At 49.8% G+C, this 18,069-nt stretch overlaps 1 protein-coding gene across 1 annotated transcript in view; it reads right to left on the reverse strand.

Moving 5' to 3' along the window:
* pdia2 (protein disulfide isomerase family A, member 2) overlaps positions 1-18,069 on the reverse strand; it is a 42,131-nt gene that overhangs the window by 21,163 nt on the left and 2,899 nt on the right. Inside the window, exons 3-4 of the mRNA XM_038820787.1 lie at positions 11,051-11,184; positions 10,785-10,922 (exon numbers count right to left, since the gene is read on the reverse strand). Coding sequence (XP_038676715.1) covers positions 10,785-10,922; positions 11,051-11,184 — 272 coding nt within the window. The remainder of the gene's footprint in view (positions 1-10,784; positions 10,923-11,050; positions 11,185-18,069) is intronic.

Below are 18,069 nucleotides of genomic sequence, written 5' to 3' on the forward strand. Positions count from 1 at the left end.
TCTTTCTGTCTCACCTCTTCAGCTTCTTTCTAATCTCCTTGTGCTTCACCCTTTCTCTTGTTTGCCATTGAGGAATCATAGAAGCCACACAATGCAGAAGGAGGCCATTCGGTCCATCGGGTCTGCACCGACCCTCCAAAAGAGCACCCTACCTAGGATCACTCCCCCGCCCTATCCCTGTAATCCCACCTAACTTGTACAAAGGGAGAGGTAGGTCATGAGACAGAGAGTTTTATGGAGGACATTTTAGAATGATAAAGCAATGAAAATAAGGGAGATGGAAATTCTTGAATTTGAAAAAACACAAAAATTTCAGAGGGCTATTGGACGTTACATTGATCATCGAATTAATAGCGCAGAACCCCACCTAACTTGCACATCTTTGGACACTAAGGGGCAATTTTAGCATGGCTAATCCACCTAACATGCGCATCTTTGAACTGGAGGAATGTTGGCTACATTTGGGATAGGTTTGAGGGAAAATATGACCTTCTGCAGCTTCATTGCATGTTCTTCCCAATTGCTTCTGCTTTTCTGCAGCCCTCACCCATTGCTGTACTCTTCCCCTTTGAGCTACACAGTGATCCATATAGTCTTCCCTCCTCCTTGTTCCTCTATCACTCAATTTATCCTCAAGCCTCCATCCAATCTTCCCTACTTCCACTGATTATCCTCAAGGACAAGAACCCCATCAGCCTCAGTCTTCATCCTCAAATTTCTTCTCACACGCTTTTCTCATTATTTTGCTTTGTTTGCTTTTGTAATTCAACTGCGGTATTTATGCTGTTTAAAGAAATCAAATTAGAATGAAGAAAGCACCCTGGCCAGAATTCTCCGATCGTTGCGATTCAATATTCCCACCTGCAGCACAGCCCCGCCAGCAGGTTTCCCGGTGGCGTGAGGTGGTTACAATGGGAAATCCTGGTGACAATCAGCGGGAAGACAGAATCCCGCCGTCGGAGAACAGCATGCGGCCGAGAAACACACGGCTGGGGGACTGGAGAATCCCACCCTCTGCCTTTTTGCACATTGTCCCTTTCACACACACATGCATACAATAATTACTGGTTCACTTTTCTAAATGTCAACATAATAGTTATGATGCATAGCTTCATTATGGAATTTTTATATTATTTAAAATATATTTATATTTATTCGAGAAAATAAATTCCAATGCTTACAAAATATTCCAACAAATTTATACATTTTAACAAAAATATACCCCCCCCCCAGCCAAATCCGACTTTGACAAAAACCTTCCCCCCAATCCCCCCTCCCCACCCCCACACAAATTTACTGATGATAACTAGTTTCTTGAAAAAGGCGATGAACGGCAGTCACCTCGAATAAAACCCCTCCTCCACTCCGCCTTTTGGCATTCCTAATTTTCTCCAGATGAAGGAATTCCAACAAATCCCAGAACCAAACAGAAGCCTTCAGCGGCACTGACGATCTTCACCCCAGCAAAACTCACCCCGAGGTTATCAGAGAGGCGAAGGCCAGGACATCTGCTTTCTTCCCCTCCTGCAGCACCGGCAGGTCCAACACACCAATGCTAGCCGCCACCGGCACGGCGCCAATCTAACCCCCAAAATCTTCCACATTGTTTCAAAAAAGGAGGCCCAGAACTTAACCAGCTTGAGGCAAAATCAAAACATGCGCGAATGGTTCGCTGGCCCCCTAAAACATCGTTCACATCTATCCTCTGTCCCTGGGAAGAACCCACTCATACGTGCCTTGGTCAAGTGCACCCTATGCACCACTTTAAATTGTATTAAGCATAACCTTGCGCATGAGGAGGTGAAGGTGACCCTATGCGGAGCCTCACTCCACCCAACCCGCCCCATTTTCCTTTTACTTCCTCCAGCAAAGCCTTCTCCGTCACAACATCTGCCTATAAATATCTGAAATCCTTCCTTCCTCTATCTCGTCAAGCAATAGAACCTTATCCAGAAGTGAAAGTGCAGGTAACCTAGGAAATGAAGAATGTTCCTCATGCACAAATTCTTGGACCTGCAAATACCTGAACACATTCCCTCTCAGGAGTTGGAACTTATCCGCCAACTCTTCCAGCCCAGCAAACCTAACCTCCACAAACAGATTTCTGAACCTCTCTCTCTACCCTTTCCCTCGCTCATGCCCTAAATGTAGAATTCATCCCTAAGGTACCCACACATGGTTCCCACAGATCAGCGGCACTAACAAAATATACCCTAACTTAAAGTGTTGTTTGAATTGATTCCAGATCCTCAGAGAGCTTATTACCACTGGGTTCGAAGAGAATCTAACTGAAGAGAATGGAAGAGAAGCCGTAACAAGTGCCCTCAAACTCAAACCTACAAAAGAAGCCTCCTCCAACCGTCCTCATATCGAACCCGGATCTTCAAACAACCCCCGAACTTTCTCAATATTTGCCGCCCAGTAATAGCACATTAAATCAAGCATTTCCAAACCCCTCAACTGTCTATCCCTTTGCAAGAAAGCCTTTCAAACCCAGAGGATCCTCCCCACCCAAATAAAGGTCGAAAACAATTTGTTCATGTACTAAAAAAAGATTGAGAGAGTATCGTGATGTACAACAACAGATCGTCCACATACAAGGAACCCTATGGTCCCTACCTCTCCTCTCTATTTGCTTCCAACTGGTCGGTGACCTGAGCGCAATGGCCAACTGCTCAATTGCCAAAGCGAACAACGGGCACCTCTGCCTAGTTCCCCTTTTCAATCAAAAGTAGCCCAAATTCAGGGCATTGGACGGACGCTCGTAGTGGGGGGGGGCCCTATACAAATGCCTAACCCAAGATATGGATTTAGGCCCAAAATCAAACCGCCACATAATTTAAAAACTGTACCCCACTCCACCTGGTCAAACACTTTGGGCGCAATTCTCCGCACTCACGACGGTGCGGAGAATAGTGGGGGTCGTAAATTTTTACGGCCACGCTAGTCTGACTCCCTCCCGCTATTCTCCCCCCCCCCCCCCCCCCCCCCCCCCCCCCACGCCCGACTCCCGACACGAATCGCTGCCGCCGTTTTTTTATGGCGAGCAGCGATTCTCAGCTGGCCGATGGGCCAAATTCCAAGCCCTTTATGGCCGGTTTTACGAAACACACCTGGTCTGGCCGTTCGTAAAAACGGCCGTAAAATCCCGATCTTGGCAACCATGGCACCGATTGGCACGGCAGTACCACGGCTGTGCCAAGGGTGCCATGGGCCCGCGATCGGTGGGCACCGATCGCGGGCAGCGGGTCCGATTCCCGCGCACTCTTTGTCCTTCCGCCACCCCGCTGTATCAATTCGCGGGGCGGCTGAGGGGCATCCCGGCCCGCGCATGTGCGGGTTTCGCGCAAATGCGCGATGACGTCATCCGCGCATGCGCGGGTTGGAGTCTTCCAATCCGCACATGCGCGGCTGACGTCATGCGACGCGTCAGCCGTCGCAAACTCTGGCAAGCGGGCTTAACGAAATTCGTTAAGCCCGCGATGCCGGAGTTCACGGCCGTGGCATACTAGCCCCGACTGGGGACCTGAATCGGTTCCCGGTCGGGGGGGGGGGGGGAGGCTGGCGTCAAACCCGCCCGGTTTTGACGCCAGCCTTACGATTTCTCCCTGTCTGGGAGAATCGCGCCCTTTATCCCCGTCCATTGAGATAACCACCTCTGGCTCAATTCCTGCGGAGGGTGACAGCACCACATTCAAAAGTCTCCTGCTACGGCAGATGGCTGTCTGCCCTGAACAAATGCATCTGCTCCTCAGAAATTAACACCGACAGGCACGACTCCCAATGGGTAGCCAGCACCTTAGCCAAAGCTTTGCATAGCCATTCAATAGATACATGGGCCTATATGACACACACTCCGTAGGATCTTTATCCTTTTTCAAGATCAAAGATATCGAAGCCTGCGTCAATATGGCCATAACATGCTTCAGGACAGCGAGTCATTGAACATATCCACCATATGGAGCACCAACAGAGCCGCAAACTATTTATAAAATTCCACAGGGAATCCATCCAGGCCTGGTACCTTCCCCGACTGCATTGGACGAATACAATGTGCAATTTCATCCTGCTCCAGCGCTGCCTCTAATTCCTACCATCTTTCCCTTTCCACCATCAGGAAGGCCAGACCATCCAAAAGTTGGATCATCGTTGAATTGTCCCCCAGAGGCTCAGACTTGTACAACCCACGGTAAAAGGCCTCAAATACCCCAATGATCATCCCTGGAGCAGAGAGACCAACCCTCCACCCGAGTCCTTAACCTGGACTGTCTCCCAAGAGGCCACTGCCTCAGCCGGTGAGCCAATAAACAGCTGGCCTTCTCCCTATACTGCTAAAATGCCCCTTGTGCAAAACAAAGTTGGCTCACTGCTTTCCTTGTCGACATTACCTCAAACTGTAGCTGAAGCTTCTTCCTCTACGCGAACAGCTCAGCTGTTGGGAGAGCAGAGTACTGACTGTCCACCTCAAGGACGGAATCCACCAAAGTCTGCCAGCCTTCACTCCACCCTTCCAGACTTACCTCTATGTGACTTCAAAGAAATCCTGTGGGATTCTCCGTCGGCAGGATCCTCCGCTTCGCCGGCAGTGCACCCCCAACCACGGGTTTCCTGACGGCGTGCAGTGGCCACAATGGGAAACCTCATTGGCCGGCTGCGGGAACGGAGAATCCCACTGCAGGCGGGGGCACGTCGTGCCTTAAAACGGGGCTGGTGGGACAGAGAATCCTACCCACGGTCTCCCCCCAACGACCACCTTCAGTGTTTCCCAGAATGTGGAAGGGAAGACCTCTCCATTCTTATTAAATTCCACATAATCCCCAATAGCAGAAGCCATCCTCTCACAAAGCAAAGCCCCTCGTCAGCTAGCAATGCCGTGTCCAACTTCAGGGTGTCGCTAAAAGCGACCCATCTCCAAACACATATCCACATAATATGGAGCGTGGTCAGGTATTACAAATGCCAAATACACCCCACCCCCACCCCCCATCCCCACTCCGGGAAGTAACTACTTACCCACTACAAAGAAGTCAATTTGGGAATAGACCTGCTATATGTGTGAAAATAAAAAGAACTCCTTCTCCCTCAATCAGCCCCCAGCCCATCTGCTCCATGACACTAACAGCTTCTTTGCGATCCCCGATGTGGTAAATGATTTGGGGATTGACCTATCCAACCTAGGGTCTAAAACACAATTAAAGTCCCTCCCATAATTAATTGATGCAAATCCAGTTTGGGGATAGCCGACAGCACCTTCTTAGTGAAGTCCGTGTTGTCCCAGTTTGGCGTCTACATGTTAACTAATACCACCAGAGTGACCGCCAACACCCCACTCATTCACTATCACATATCTCCCTACTGCATCCACCAGAATATTAACCATCAAAAAAGATAACGTCCTATTGGCCAACACCACAGTTCCTCGTGCCCTAGCATCAAAACTCGAGTGGAAGACTTGCCCCACCCACCCTTTCCTCAATCTTATCTGATCCCTAACTCTCAAATGAGTCTCCTTCAAGAAAACCACATCTGCCTTCAAGCTTTTCAAATGGGCAAATACCCATTCTAACTGGTCCATTTAACCCCCTCACATTCATAGAACATAGAACATAGAACGATACAGCGCAGTACAGGCCCTTCGGCCCTCGATGTTGCACCGACATGGAAAAAAAAAACTAAAGGCCATCTAACTACACTATGCCCTTATCATCCATATGCTTATCCAATAAATTTTTAAATGCCCTCAATGTTGGCGAGTTCACTACTGTTGCAGGTAGGGCATTCCACGGCCTCACCACTCTTTGCGTAAAAAACCCACCTCTGACCTCTGTCCTATATCTATTACCCCTCAATTTAAGGCTATGTCCCCTCGTGCTAGCCACCTCCATCCGCGGGAGAAGGCTCTCGCTGTCCACCCTATCTAACCCTCTGATCATTTTGTATGCCTCTATTAAGTCACCTCTTAACCTTCTTCGCTCTAACGAAAACAACCTCAAGTCCATCAGCCTTTCCTCATAAGATTTTCCCTCCATACCAGGCAACATCCTGGTAAATCTCCTCTGCACCCGTTCCAAAGCTTCCACGTCCTTCCTATAATGAGGCGACCAGAACTGTACGCAATACTCCAAATGCGGCCGTACCAGAGTTTGGTACAGCTGCATCATGACCTCATGGCTCCGGAACTCAATCCCTCTACCAATAAAGGCCAACACACCATAGGCCTTCTTCACAACCCTATCAACCTGGGTGGCAACTTTCAGGGATCTATGTACATGGACACCGAGATCCCTCTGCTCATCCACACTACCAAGAATTTTACCATTAGCCAAATATTCCGCATTCCTGTTATTCTTTCCAAAGTGAATCACCTCACACTTCTCCACATTAAACTCCATTTGCCACCTCTCAGCCCAGCTCTGCAGCTTATCTATGTCCCTCTGTAACCTGCAACATCCTTCCGCACTGTCTACAACTCCACCGACTTTAGTGTCGTCTGCAAATTTACTCACCCATCCTTCTGCGCCCTCCTCTAGGTCATTTATAAAAATGACAAACAGCAACGGCCCCAGAACAGATCCTTGTGGTACGCCACTCGTAACTGAACTCCATTCTGAACATTTCCCATCAACTACCACTCTCTGTCTTCTTTCAACTAGCCAATTTCTGATCCACATCTCTAAATCACCCTCAATCCCCAGCCTCCGTATTTTCTGCAATAGCCGACCGTGGGGAACCTTATCAAACGCTTTACTGAAATCCATATACACCACATCAACTGCTCTACCCTCGTCTACCTGTTCAGTCACCTTCTCAAAGAACTCGATAAGGTTTGTGAGGCATGACCTACCCTTCACAAAACCATGCTGACTATCCCTAATCATATTATTCCTATCTAGATGATTATAAATCGTATCTTTTATAATCCTCTCCAAGACTTTACCCACCACAGACGTTAGGCTCACCGGCCTATAGTTACCGGGGTTATCTCTACTCCCCTTCTTGAACAAAGGGACCACATTTGCTATCCTCCAGTCCTCTGGCACTATTCCTGTAGCCAATGATGACCTAAAAATCAAAGCCAAAGGCTCAGCAATCTCTTCCCTGGCTTCCCAGAGAATCCTAGGATAAATCCCATCCGGCCCCGGGGACTTATCTATTTTCACCTTGTCCAGAATTGCCAACACTTCTTCCCTACGCACCTCAATGCCATCTATTCTAATAGCCTGGGTCTCAGCATTCTCCTCCACAATATTATCTTTTTCTTGAGTGAATACTGACGAAAAGTATTCATTTAGTATCTCGCTTATCTCCTCAGCCTCCACACACAACTTCCCACCACTGTCCTTGACTGGCCCTACTCTTACCCTAGTCATTCTTTTATTCCTGACATACCTATAGAAAGCTTTTGGGTTTTCCTTGATCCTACCTGCCAAAGACTTCTCATGTCCCCTCCTTGCTCGTCTCAGCTCTCTCTTTAGATCCTTCCTCGCTTCCTTGTAACTATCAAGCGCCCCAACTGAAACTTCACGCCTCATCTTCACATAGGCCTCCTTCTTCCTCTTAACAAGAGATTCCACTTCTTTGGTAAACCACGGTTCCCTCGCTCGACCCCTTCCTCCCTGCCTGACTGGTACGTACTTATCAAGAACATGCAATAGCTGTTCCTTGAACAAGCTCCACATATCCAGTGTGCCCAACCCTTGCAGCCTACTTCTCCAACCAACACATCCTAAGTCATGTCTAATGGCATCATAATTGCCCTTCCCCCAGCTATAACTCTTGCTCTGCGGGGTATACTTATCCCTTTCCATCACTAACGTAAAGGTCACCGAATTGTGGTCACTGTCTCCACTTGTGACTAACCTGATTGGAGGCCACTGGGACCCCCCTCTACTATGATCAGCCATATCCCACCCATGTCTGACACGGCCCTGACCAGCACCATCTCCAGGCCTTTCAAGATGGCCACCATCACCCCCATCAAACCAATACATAAACAAAGGAACCTTCATCGTTAGCAATCCACCCAACCCCTCCCAGCTCCACCCTTCCCCACACACCAAACAAACAACCTACCAAAATCCAACCCCCGCCCACTTCCCCCATTCCAAACAAACAAAACTCAACAAACCTAGGCATGTTACCTTAACAAACAAAATAACCACACCCCCCCCCCCCCTTCCAGGTAACCAGCCGCAACACCCTCCACTCCGCTCCCGTCAACTCGCATAACTGCTAGCAGGGTAACCTCCAGCTAGGGGAAAATCAGAATCATGCACACAATGGCTAAGCAAAACTGCCCCTCTACCCACACCAAACTTTAATGTCAATCACCATAGGAGTAAAAATATAACCCCACACCCAATTCCCCCCCCCCTCCACACATTTCCAACAGCACAGTACACATTCCCCACTTCACCCAAATACCACCCCCTCCATTACTCCCCTTGCAACCTTCCCTGACAAAAGAAAGGAAAAAAAGGACAATAAATACAGAGCAAAGAATAATAAAATTAAAAAAAGAAAACCCCAAAACCCAAAACTTCATCATTCTCCCACCATTCCTTGCTTCGTTACAAGTCCATTCGCCCCCTCCGGCGTGTCGAAGTTGTAGTTCCTCTCTCCAATCGTGACCTAGAGGTGAGTCGGGTGCACCACACCAAAACACACTTGGTCCTGTAGAGCGCCGCCTTGACCTTGGTGAACCCAATTGTCTTTTTTCCAGCTCTGCCCTCCTAGCTACACTCTTGAGTGTCCCTCGCCTACCTCAGAACCCATTCCTTGTCCAAATACCAATGGAATCAGACAATAATCACCCGTGGTGGCTCCCCAGACCTGGGCTTCTGTCTCAATGATCGGTGGGCCCAGTCCACTTCAGGAGGGTTCACAAAGACCCCCTTCTCCACCAACTTTCCAAACATCTTTGCCACATAATCTGTGGCACTTGTTCTTTCTAGGCCCTCCAGTAGCCCAATAGTTCTCAAGTTTGGCGTCAGGAGCGATTCTCCAGGTCATCAACCTTGGCCTTCAGTAACTTCTGCCCATCTGCCAACACCGCCGCCTCTGCCTCCAAAGAGACAATCCAATCACTATGATCCATGAGTGTCCTCTCCACCTTCCTAATAGTCGTGCCCTGTACCTCTCGTGCTGTTCCACTCTGTCCAAAGTTAACAAATGGGTTCCACCACAGCCTCAATCGCCTTCGACAGGTCCTCCGAGACCACCAATCCCTGCTTTCTGAACTCCCCTGTTAGGAAGGCCACCAACTTTTCAGTCGATCACTGAGGGAGCAACTACATCACAGAGACCTCTGCCATTTTCTCCCCTTCTGAGGCTTGAGGGACTTCTGAGTCAGACAAGAACCTTGTGTTTGACTTATTTCTCGTGCTGTAACCTCCAGACATCACATACCAGAGGGGGGACCAAAGCTCTCGAACTACACCAGTTCTCAGCCCAAAGCACACCCATTAACTGGGCAGAAAGAGCCAAAAACCAAATCTCCAAGTGGGAGTCACCTTGTAAGCAACTGTTCACCTCATAGCTGCCACTGGAAGTCTCTTCATTATGCATTTTAATTGGACTAATATTAGCTTTAAGAAAACTATTTTTATTCTTTCACACTTTGCCTGACCCAGTCTCTTCCCCTTTCTCTGCATGATACACTTTCTAACATTGAGAGAACACAAAAGTTAAAACAGATTGGTCTCAGGGCACAGAGTCTCAAGAAGGCTGATGCTGAAGATTATCAAATAGAAGCAGTTGATTTAAAGTCTGAATTACTCTGTCTGTGGCTGCAAAAGAGATATTTTTTTATTTCATGATCTTCTCTATAAGGAGAGTTTTCTCGAAAATTAGGTATAGAACTATGTTAATTATACGGAACTATGTTACTTATATTTTAATTACGACAAATGCACAAGTCTTTCCCTCTTTATGGAAAATGCCAGGTCTCAACTCCAAATCCCTCACCCCATTACTCCCTCCTCTCCAGACTGGCAAGGATTGAGAATCAATTTCACAGTGAAGATAGACAGGTGTGAACTGATGTGCTTCCACAATATGACCTGTGTGATTATGGGTGGCACAGTGGTTAGCACTGCTGCCTCACAGGCCCGGGGACCCGGGTTCAATTCCAGTCTTGGGTGACTGCCTGTGTGGAGTTTGTACTTTCTCCCCGTGTCTGCGTGTGTTTCCTCCGGGTGCTCTGGTTTCCTCCCACAGTCCAAAGAAGTGCAGGTTGGGCGGATTGGACGCGTTAAATTGCCCCTTAGTGTCCAAAGATTAGGGAGGGTTATGGGGTTGCAGTGGAGTGGGCTTAGATAGGGTTCTCTTTCAGAGGGTTGATGCAGGCTCAATGGGCTGAATGGCCTCCTTCTGCACTGTAGGGATTCCATGATTTCCACTTAGGAATAAATGAAATGTGATTAAGTCAGTATTATATTTTCCTCAGGATTCCTATAAACAGTAGAATATTATTCTAAATCTATATATTTTTGGTCACAGTTCTTTCCAATATGAATTTAGAAATATGACTGAAGTCCTACATCAATGTATGCTTTACACTCTAGTTATTGCATTTCAAATTAACACCAGCAAATATTTTGTGCGGCAACAAATAGCTTCAGAGACCATGCAATGAAGTAGGGAGAGGTTAATAAACTGGGAAGACCATATCGTTCATTCAAGGACTATAGAATTAGATTCATGTAGAGTGACTAATGTGGTTATCAAATGCCAACTGTTTTTCCAAATGAAACAGCTATATGAAAAAAGTTCACACAACTTACCTTTTTGAACAATGCTATGGTATTCCTCGATATGTCATATTTTTCCAAAACCTTTACATTGCTGCTGACAGCAAATGGGATTTCCACCACATCATTTGCTGTCTCTGCCAACGTTTTCACATCATCATTTTCAAGGTCCTCAGTAAAGAAATGCAAAATCAGTTCTGTCAGCTACTCCAGCATATCGAGGACTATGCAGGTCTGAATAATTATACACTTATCGTACCAGATTTGTTTTTAAAAATTTGTGCGAATAAAATGATTACCTTGAAAAAGCCAACAATGACAATCTCAGCTGAGTCAATAAACTTTTCAACTTCAGCTCCACTGTCCAGGATTGCATAGCTGGGACCAGTTCTTCTTTTTAGCCAGCTGATAATACCTTTGGTATTTCTTTTCCCTGAAGGAACACAAACCATCAATCAGCTGAATATCAATATATATTGTCGTTCAAGTAATCCAAAATCATCGGTGGACGTGTCGATAACCAACACTTGCTCCGCTGTCGTATTTTAAGCCCCTTAAATAAAGTTACTTCTCTTACCGATTACTCTAAGACTTTAGTTTCTGAAAAAAGTCTGCACAAATTGAAGACACGTGATGGGTCAGTCCATTAATCTCCGCAGATAAAGTGCAATGTGAGAACAACGAATGCATCTCCATGTGATGTAGTTACACAAGTTCGAATTGTGACAATAATCTCTTCCATAAAATAGAATGTAATTCTGAGGGAATATTCGAACACCCAGGGAAATGTTTACATTAAAATCTGATGTCAGAATGAAGCCACAAAGAGGCTGTTAGTCAAAAGGAAAAGCAAGCTATTTCCAAACATTAACAGGACATTATCAAGTAGAAATGGTCTGATTAGGGTGGGAGAATCTGCAATTTTAACACCAACATGGATTAGTTGGATTGGATGGCCTATTTCTATAATGTACATTTTAGGCAACCTTACGGTTTGCAACTGAGTGTCCCAGTGGACGAGATACTGGGGGGCAGGATTCTCTGAGACCGCGCCGATTGGGAGAATCGCCATTCGCGCCGGTTTTTCGCGCGACGCCGGTTCGCGATTCTCCGAACAGGCCCAAATGGCGCGGCCCTGATTGGCACCGAGCGGCCCGGAGAATCGCCGGAGGGGGTCCGTTTAGCGATTCTCCGGGGCCCCGGCGATTCTGCGGCCCGGATAGGGCGAATTCCCAACCGCAGGAGGAGGAGGAAGCGGAGGAGGAGGATGTGGAGGAGAAGGTGCCAAGACGCTGGAAGCGGCCGATGAGGCCGTGTCTACCGGCACCGCATGTCCTTCGAGGACCTGCCGGACAGGGCATGCAGGAGGAGACTCCGGACGAGCCGTGAGACCGTCTCCCATATCTGCCACCTGATGTCACACCTGGCACCGCGTGGAACAGGGGGAGGACATGCTATCCCGGTGGCCGTCAAGGTTACGGTGGCCCTGAACTTCTACATGACGGGGTCGTTCTAGCTGCCGAGTGGGGACCTGTCCGGCATCCCCTAGCATCAGTTCACCGGTGCATCCGTGCAGTGACCAACGTCCTGTACAAAATCACGGCCCCCTCCATCAGGTCCCTGTGGACCGGGCCCACCAGGATGCCCGGGCAGTGGGATTCGCAGCCGTAGCCAGGATACCCATGGTCCAGGGGGCGGTCGATGGCGTGCATGTCGCCATGCGGCCACCAGTTCATGAACAGGAAGGGGACCTCTCCGTGAACAGTTAGGTGGTCTGTGACCACCAGATGAAGATCCAGCAAATCTGCGCCCGGTACCCGGGCAGTGTACATGATGCGTTTATCCTGGCACAATCTTTCATCCCCGCCATGTTCGAAGAAAGCGCCCTGATGAGACCATCAATTCACGCGACACGTGATTAGAAGGGAACAGCGGTTTTAATCGTCTTACAACAGAGCCTGCCTATGACGAGATGAACTCCAGATGAACTGGCAGGCATGCTCTCAGCATCAACCTTTATACATCGGTTAAGGGGAGGAGCCATGGGTGGAGCCATGGGCGGAGCCAAGGGTGGAGCCCAGTACAAGCTCCTCATCTCCCCCTATGGATAGAGCCGCGCAACTACACGTGATCCAATACAATATACAGGCTCAATACATGTTGTACAACACAGTGTGGGTTATTAGTATTTATAATTCACCACATTCACCCCCTGTAAAAAAATCAAGTCCGGCGGGGGTGATGGTTTACAGATTGAGTCTGTCCGGTGGTCGAGTTGTCCGTTGTGATCGGCGGAGCACCGGGGTTGCAGCCCCTTCTGGTGGCTGGATGATCACGGTCGGTTGGGGTACGATGGCGGACTCCGGGGGTGATTCTGTCCGAGCTTCGTACCCGTCTGGTTCAACTGGAGAGTGGGGGCGCTGGAAGCTTGCGGGTGCGGGCGCGCGGAACATGTGTAGCGAACTGGTAGGCGTGGGTGCCTGGGGCGCGGCGAGTTGTGTGGGGTGTAGTGTGAGGGGTACCTCGGCGGTAGTAGTGGTGGGGTTTGATCCTGCCGGCGCTAGGTCCCGGAGGGATACAGTGTCCTTTTGGCCGTCAGGGTACTCTATGAAGACGTATTGGGTGTTCGAGTGTAGTAGAAGCACTTTTTCTACGAGTGGGTCAGTTTTGTGTGCCCTGGCGTGCTTCCGGAGGAGTACTGGGCCCGGAGTCTACAACCATGCCGGGAGTGAAGCCCCCGTGGTAGTGACCCTGGAAATAATAAAGAGCCGCTCGCGAGGGGTCTGGTTGGTGGCGGTACATAAGAGGGACCTAATAGCGTGGAGCGGGTCTGGGAGGACTTCCTGCCAATGGGAGACCGGGAGATTCCTGGACCGGAGGGTCAGTAGGACGGTCTTCCAGACCGTCGCATTCTCCCTCTCCACCTGCCCGTTCCCCCTGGGGTTATAGCTGGTAGTCCTGCTCGAGGCGATGCCCTTGTCGAGCAGGTACTGACGCAGCTCGTCGCTCATAAAGGATGAACCCTGGTCGCTGTGTACATAGCTGGGGAAACCAAACAGGGTGAAGATACTATGCAGGGCCCTAATGACTGTGTGGGAGGTCATATCGGGGCACGGGATAGCAAAAGGGAATCGGGAGAACTCGTCGATAACATTCAGGAAGTACACATTCCGGTTAGTCGAGGGGAGTGGCCCTTTGAAATCGATAGCGAGGCGTTCAAAGGGCCCAGAAGCCTTGACCAGGTGGGCCCTATCTGGTCTGTAGAAGTGCGGTTTGTACTCCGCGCAGATTGGGCAATCCCTGGTGATGGCGTTTACCTCCTCGGTGGAGAAAGGCAGATTTCGGGCTTTAATATAGTGGATGAACCGGGTGACCCCCGGGTGGCAGAGGTCATTGTGGATGGCTTTTAAGCGGTCGCTCTGCGTGCTGGCGCACGTGCCATGGGACAGGGCATCTGGGGACTCGTTGAGCTTCCCCGGTTGATACATAATATCGTATTTGTAGATGGAGAGCTCGATCCTCCACCTCAGAATGTTATCATTTTTAATTTTGCCCCTTTGCGAGTTGTTAAACATGAAGGCAACCGATCTTTGGTCGGTGATGAGGGTGAACCTCCAACCTGCGAGGTAGTGCCTCCAGTGACGTATAGCCTTCACAATGGCTTGTGCTTGTTTTTCGACCGGGGAGTGTCGAAGTTCCGAAGCGGAGAGGGTTCGGGAGAAAAATGCGACTGGTCTCCCTGCCTGATTTAATGTGGCTGCAAGAGCTACCTCTGAGGCGTCGCTCTCAACCTGAAAAGGGACGGATTCATCCACCGCCCGCATGGCCGCCTTGGCAACATCCTCCTTGATGCAGTTGAAGGCCTGGCGAGCCTCAGCCGACAGGCGGAAAAGTGTGCCCTTAAAGAGTGGGCGCATTGTTCACATATTGAGGGACCCACTGGGCATAATATGAAAAGAATCCCAGGCACCGTTTGAGGGCCCTGGGACAATGAGGGAGAGGGAGTTCTAAGAGCACACGGTCTGGGTCGGGGCCCAGGACTCAGTTTTCCACGACATAGCCGAGGATGGCTAGCCTGGTCGTGCGGAAAACGCATTTCTCCATGTTGTAAGTGAGGTTGAGTTTCTGGGCCGTCTGGAGAAATCGATGGAGGTTGGCATCGTGGTCCTGCTGGTCATAGCCGCAGATGGTGACGTTATCCAAGTACGGAAACGTGGCCCGCAGCCCGTACTGGTCTACCATTCGGTCCATTGCTCGTTAGAATACCGAGACCCTGTTCGTGACGCCAAAGGGAACCCGGAGGAAATGGAAGAGGTGGCCATCGGCCTCGAACGCCGTGTAGTGGCGGTCCTCCGGGCGGATTGGGAGCTTGTGGTATGCAGACTTCAGATCCACCGTGGAGAAAATACGATACTGGCCGATCTGATTCACCATGTCTGCAATCCTGGGGAGGGGGTACGCATCGAGGAGCGTAAACCGATTAATGGTCTGACTATAGTCCGCGACCATGCGGAATTTTTCCCCGGTCTTGACACCCCCACCTGAGCTCTCCAGGGGCTGTTGCTGGCCTCTATGATCCCCTCACTAGGAGCCTCCGGACCTCGGTTCGGATAAACACCCTGTCCTGTAGGCTGTACCTCCTGCTGCGAGTGGCTACTGGTTTACAGTCCGGAGTGAGATTGGCAAAGAGAGGAGGGGGGGAGATTCGCAGCGTGGCTAGGCTACAAATGGTGAGTGGGGGTAGGGGTCCGCCGAAGCTGAGGGTGAGACTCTTGAGGTTGCATTGAAAACTGAGTCCCAGTAAGAGTGGGGCGCAGGACATATAGTTGAAAATTAGAGTAACTAGCACCTTGGATCGTTAGGGTCGCGACAGTGCGCCCTTAGATGTGAACAGAGTGGGAGCCCGAAGCGAGGGAGATAGTTTGCTGTGCAGGAAAAACAGGGAGCGAACAGCGTCTTACCAGATCTGGGTGTACGAAGCTCTCGGTGCTCCCGGAGTCGAAGAGGCATGGAGTACTGTACCCATTTACTTGAACGGTCGTCATTGAGTTGCGGAGGTGTTTTGGACGCGACTGGTCCAACGTGACTGCGCCGAGTTGCGGGTAGTCGGTGGCTCGGTCCGCTGTGTTGGGGTGGCCCCGTGGTGAATGCCCGCTGAGGTCGCAGTTTTCGATTAGATTTTCTGAATTTGGAGAGGATGGAGCCCAAGGTGGCCGCTCCCGTGGATTGCACGTGGCGGGCGGCGAGGAAGATGGCGGCCCCCATGGGTCGCACGTGGTGGGTGGGGGCGGAGTCGAGGTAAAGGCCGCAGCATTACGGGGCCTGCGAATTCAGAGAACGAGTGCTTTGAGCCGCGGGGGGGGTTAGAGGCTGGGGCTTTCTTCGGCAGACACACTCTGGCATTGTGTCCTTTGCGACCGCAGCTGCTGCAGGTCGCGTGGCGGGCCGGGCAGTGCTGCCGCGGGTGCTGGGGCTGGCCACAAAAGTGGCAGGCTGGGGCAGCATAGTGGTTGGGTGGCTGCGCGGCGCAGGCCTGGGGCAGTCGCTGGTCGGGGGCCCATGACGGGGTCGCGGAGTCCTCAGGGAACGAGGTGAGGCTGCAAAACAAGACCTCCATAGTAGTAGCGAGTTCAACAGTGTCTTCTAAATTTTGAGCCCCCTTCTCAAGCAGTCGCTGGCGCACGTAATTGGATCTGAGGCCTGCAACAAAGACATCACAGACAACAAGTTCCCTATGTTCAGCAGCATTTACTGCCTGGTAATTACAGTCCGGGGACAAGGCTTTTAAGTCTCTTAGAAATTCTTCTAGCGATTCTGTGGGGCGCTGGCGGCGAGTAGTAAAAACGTGGTGCGCGTAGACCTCATTGACGGGCCTCACGTACATTCTGTCGAATAGGGCCAGGGCCTCTGTATATGGGCCAGTACAATTTAACTGAGTAGATATACGATGGCTCACCCTTGCGTGCAGTAGGCTGAGTTTCTGCTCCTCCGTCATTTCATTGGTGCTTGCTTCAGCCAGGTAGGCCTTAAAACATCGGAGCCAGTGTGAAAAGATTTATTTTGCCTCTGTATCCTGTGGGTCGAGTTCCAGTCGATCAGGCTTGAGGGCTGATTCCATAGTCGTTCCTTACTGTTTCTTAAGACGCTTAAATTGATGAGACCATCAATTCACGCAACATGTGGTTAGAAGTGAACAGTGGTTTTAATCGTCTTACAACAAAACCTGCCTGTGACGAGATGAACTCCATATGAACTGGCTGGCAGGCTCTCAGCATCAACCTTTATACATCTGGTTAAGGGGAGGAGCCATGGGCGGAGCCAAGGGTGGAGCCCAGTACAAGCTAATATCACTGGGCTAGTGATCCACAGATCAAAGCCTGCGCTCGGGGCACATGGGTTCAAATCCCACCACAGCAGCTGATGGAATTTCATTCCCGTGAATAAAATCGGGAGCTGACCGCTAGTCTCAGTAATGGTGACCATAACACTACCACCTGGTTCACTAATTTCCTTTAGGGAAGGAAATCTGCCATCCTTACCAACGTGACCCCATACCCACAGTAATATTGGTGACTCTTAACCGCCCCGAACAACTGAACGAGCAAGTCAGTCAGTTCAAGGGCAATTGGGGATAGGCAGTAAATGCTGGTGTTGCCAATGACGCTCAGATCCCATGAACGAATAAAAAAACAAGTACCAAATAAAAGACTGGTTAGTTGGGATGACGGAGGAGCAGAAACTCAGCCTACTGCACGCAAGGGTGAGCCATCGTATATCTACTCAGTTAAATTGTACTGGCCCATATACAGAGGCCCTGGCCCTATTCGACAGAAAGGGATTGAGTAAGTTTAAGTGAACGACAATGGTAGTGTTAATTATCTGTGAATTGAAACTGATTAGAAATTTGATAAACCTTCAGCAGGTACTCAAGAACTCAAACTTGCTGATTCTTCCTGAAACTGATTGTAGGTACATGTAATTTATGTAGCGGTATACATAGAACATAGAACATAGAACAGTACAGCACAGAACAGGCCCTTCGGCCCTCGATGTTGTGCCGAGCAATGATAACCCTACTTAAACCCACGTAACCCGTATACCCGTAACCCAACAATCCCCCCATTAACCTTACACTACGGGCAATTTAGCATGGCCAATCCACCTAACCCGCACATCTTTGGACTGTGAGAGGAAACCGGAGCACCCGGAGGAAACCCACGCACACACGGGGAGGACGTGCAGACTCCACACAGACAGTGACCCAGCCGGGAATCGAACCTGGGACCACTGGAGCTGTGAAGCATTGATGCTAACCACC

Source organism: Scyliorhinus canicula, chromosome 15, assembly GCF_902713615.1.
Source record: "Scyliorhinus canicula chromosome 15, sScyCan1.1, whole genome shotgun sequence".
Classification (NCBI taxonomy): Eukaryota; Metazoa; Chordata; class Chondrichthyes; order Carcharhiniformes; family Scyliorhinidae; genus Scyliorhinus; species Scyliorhinus canicula.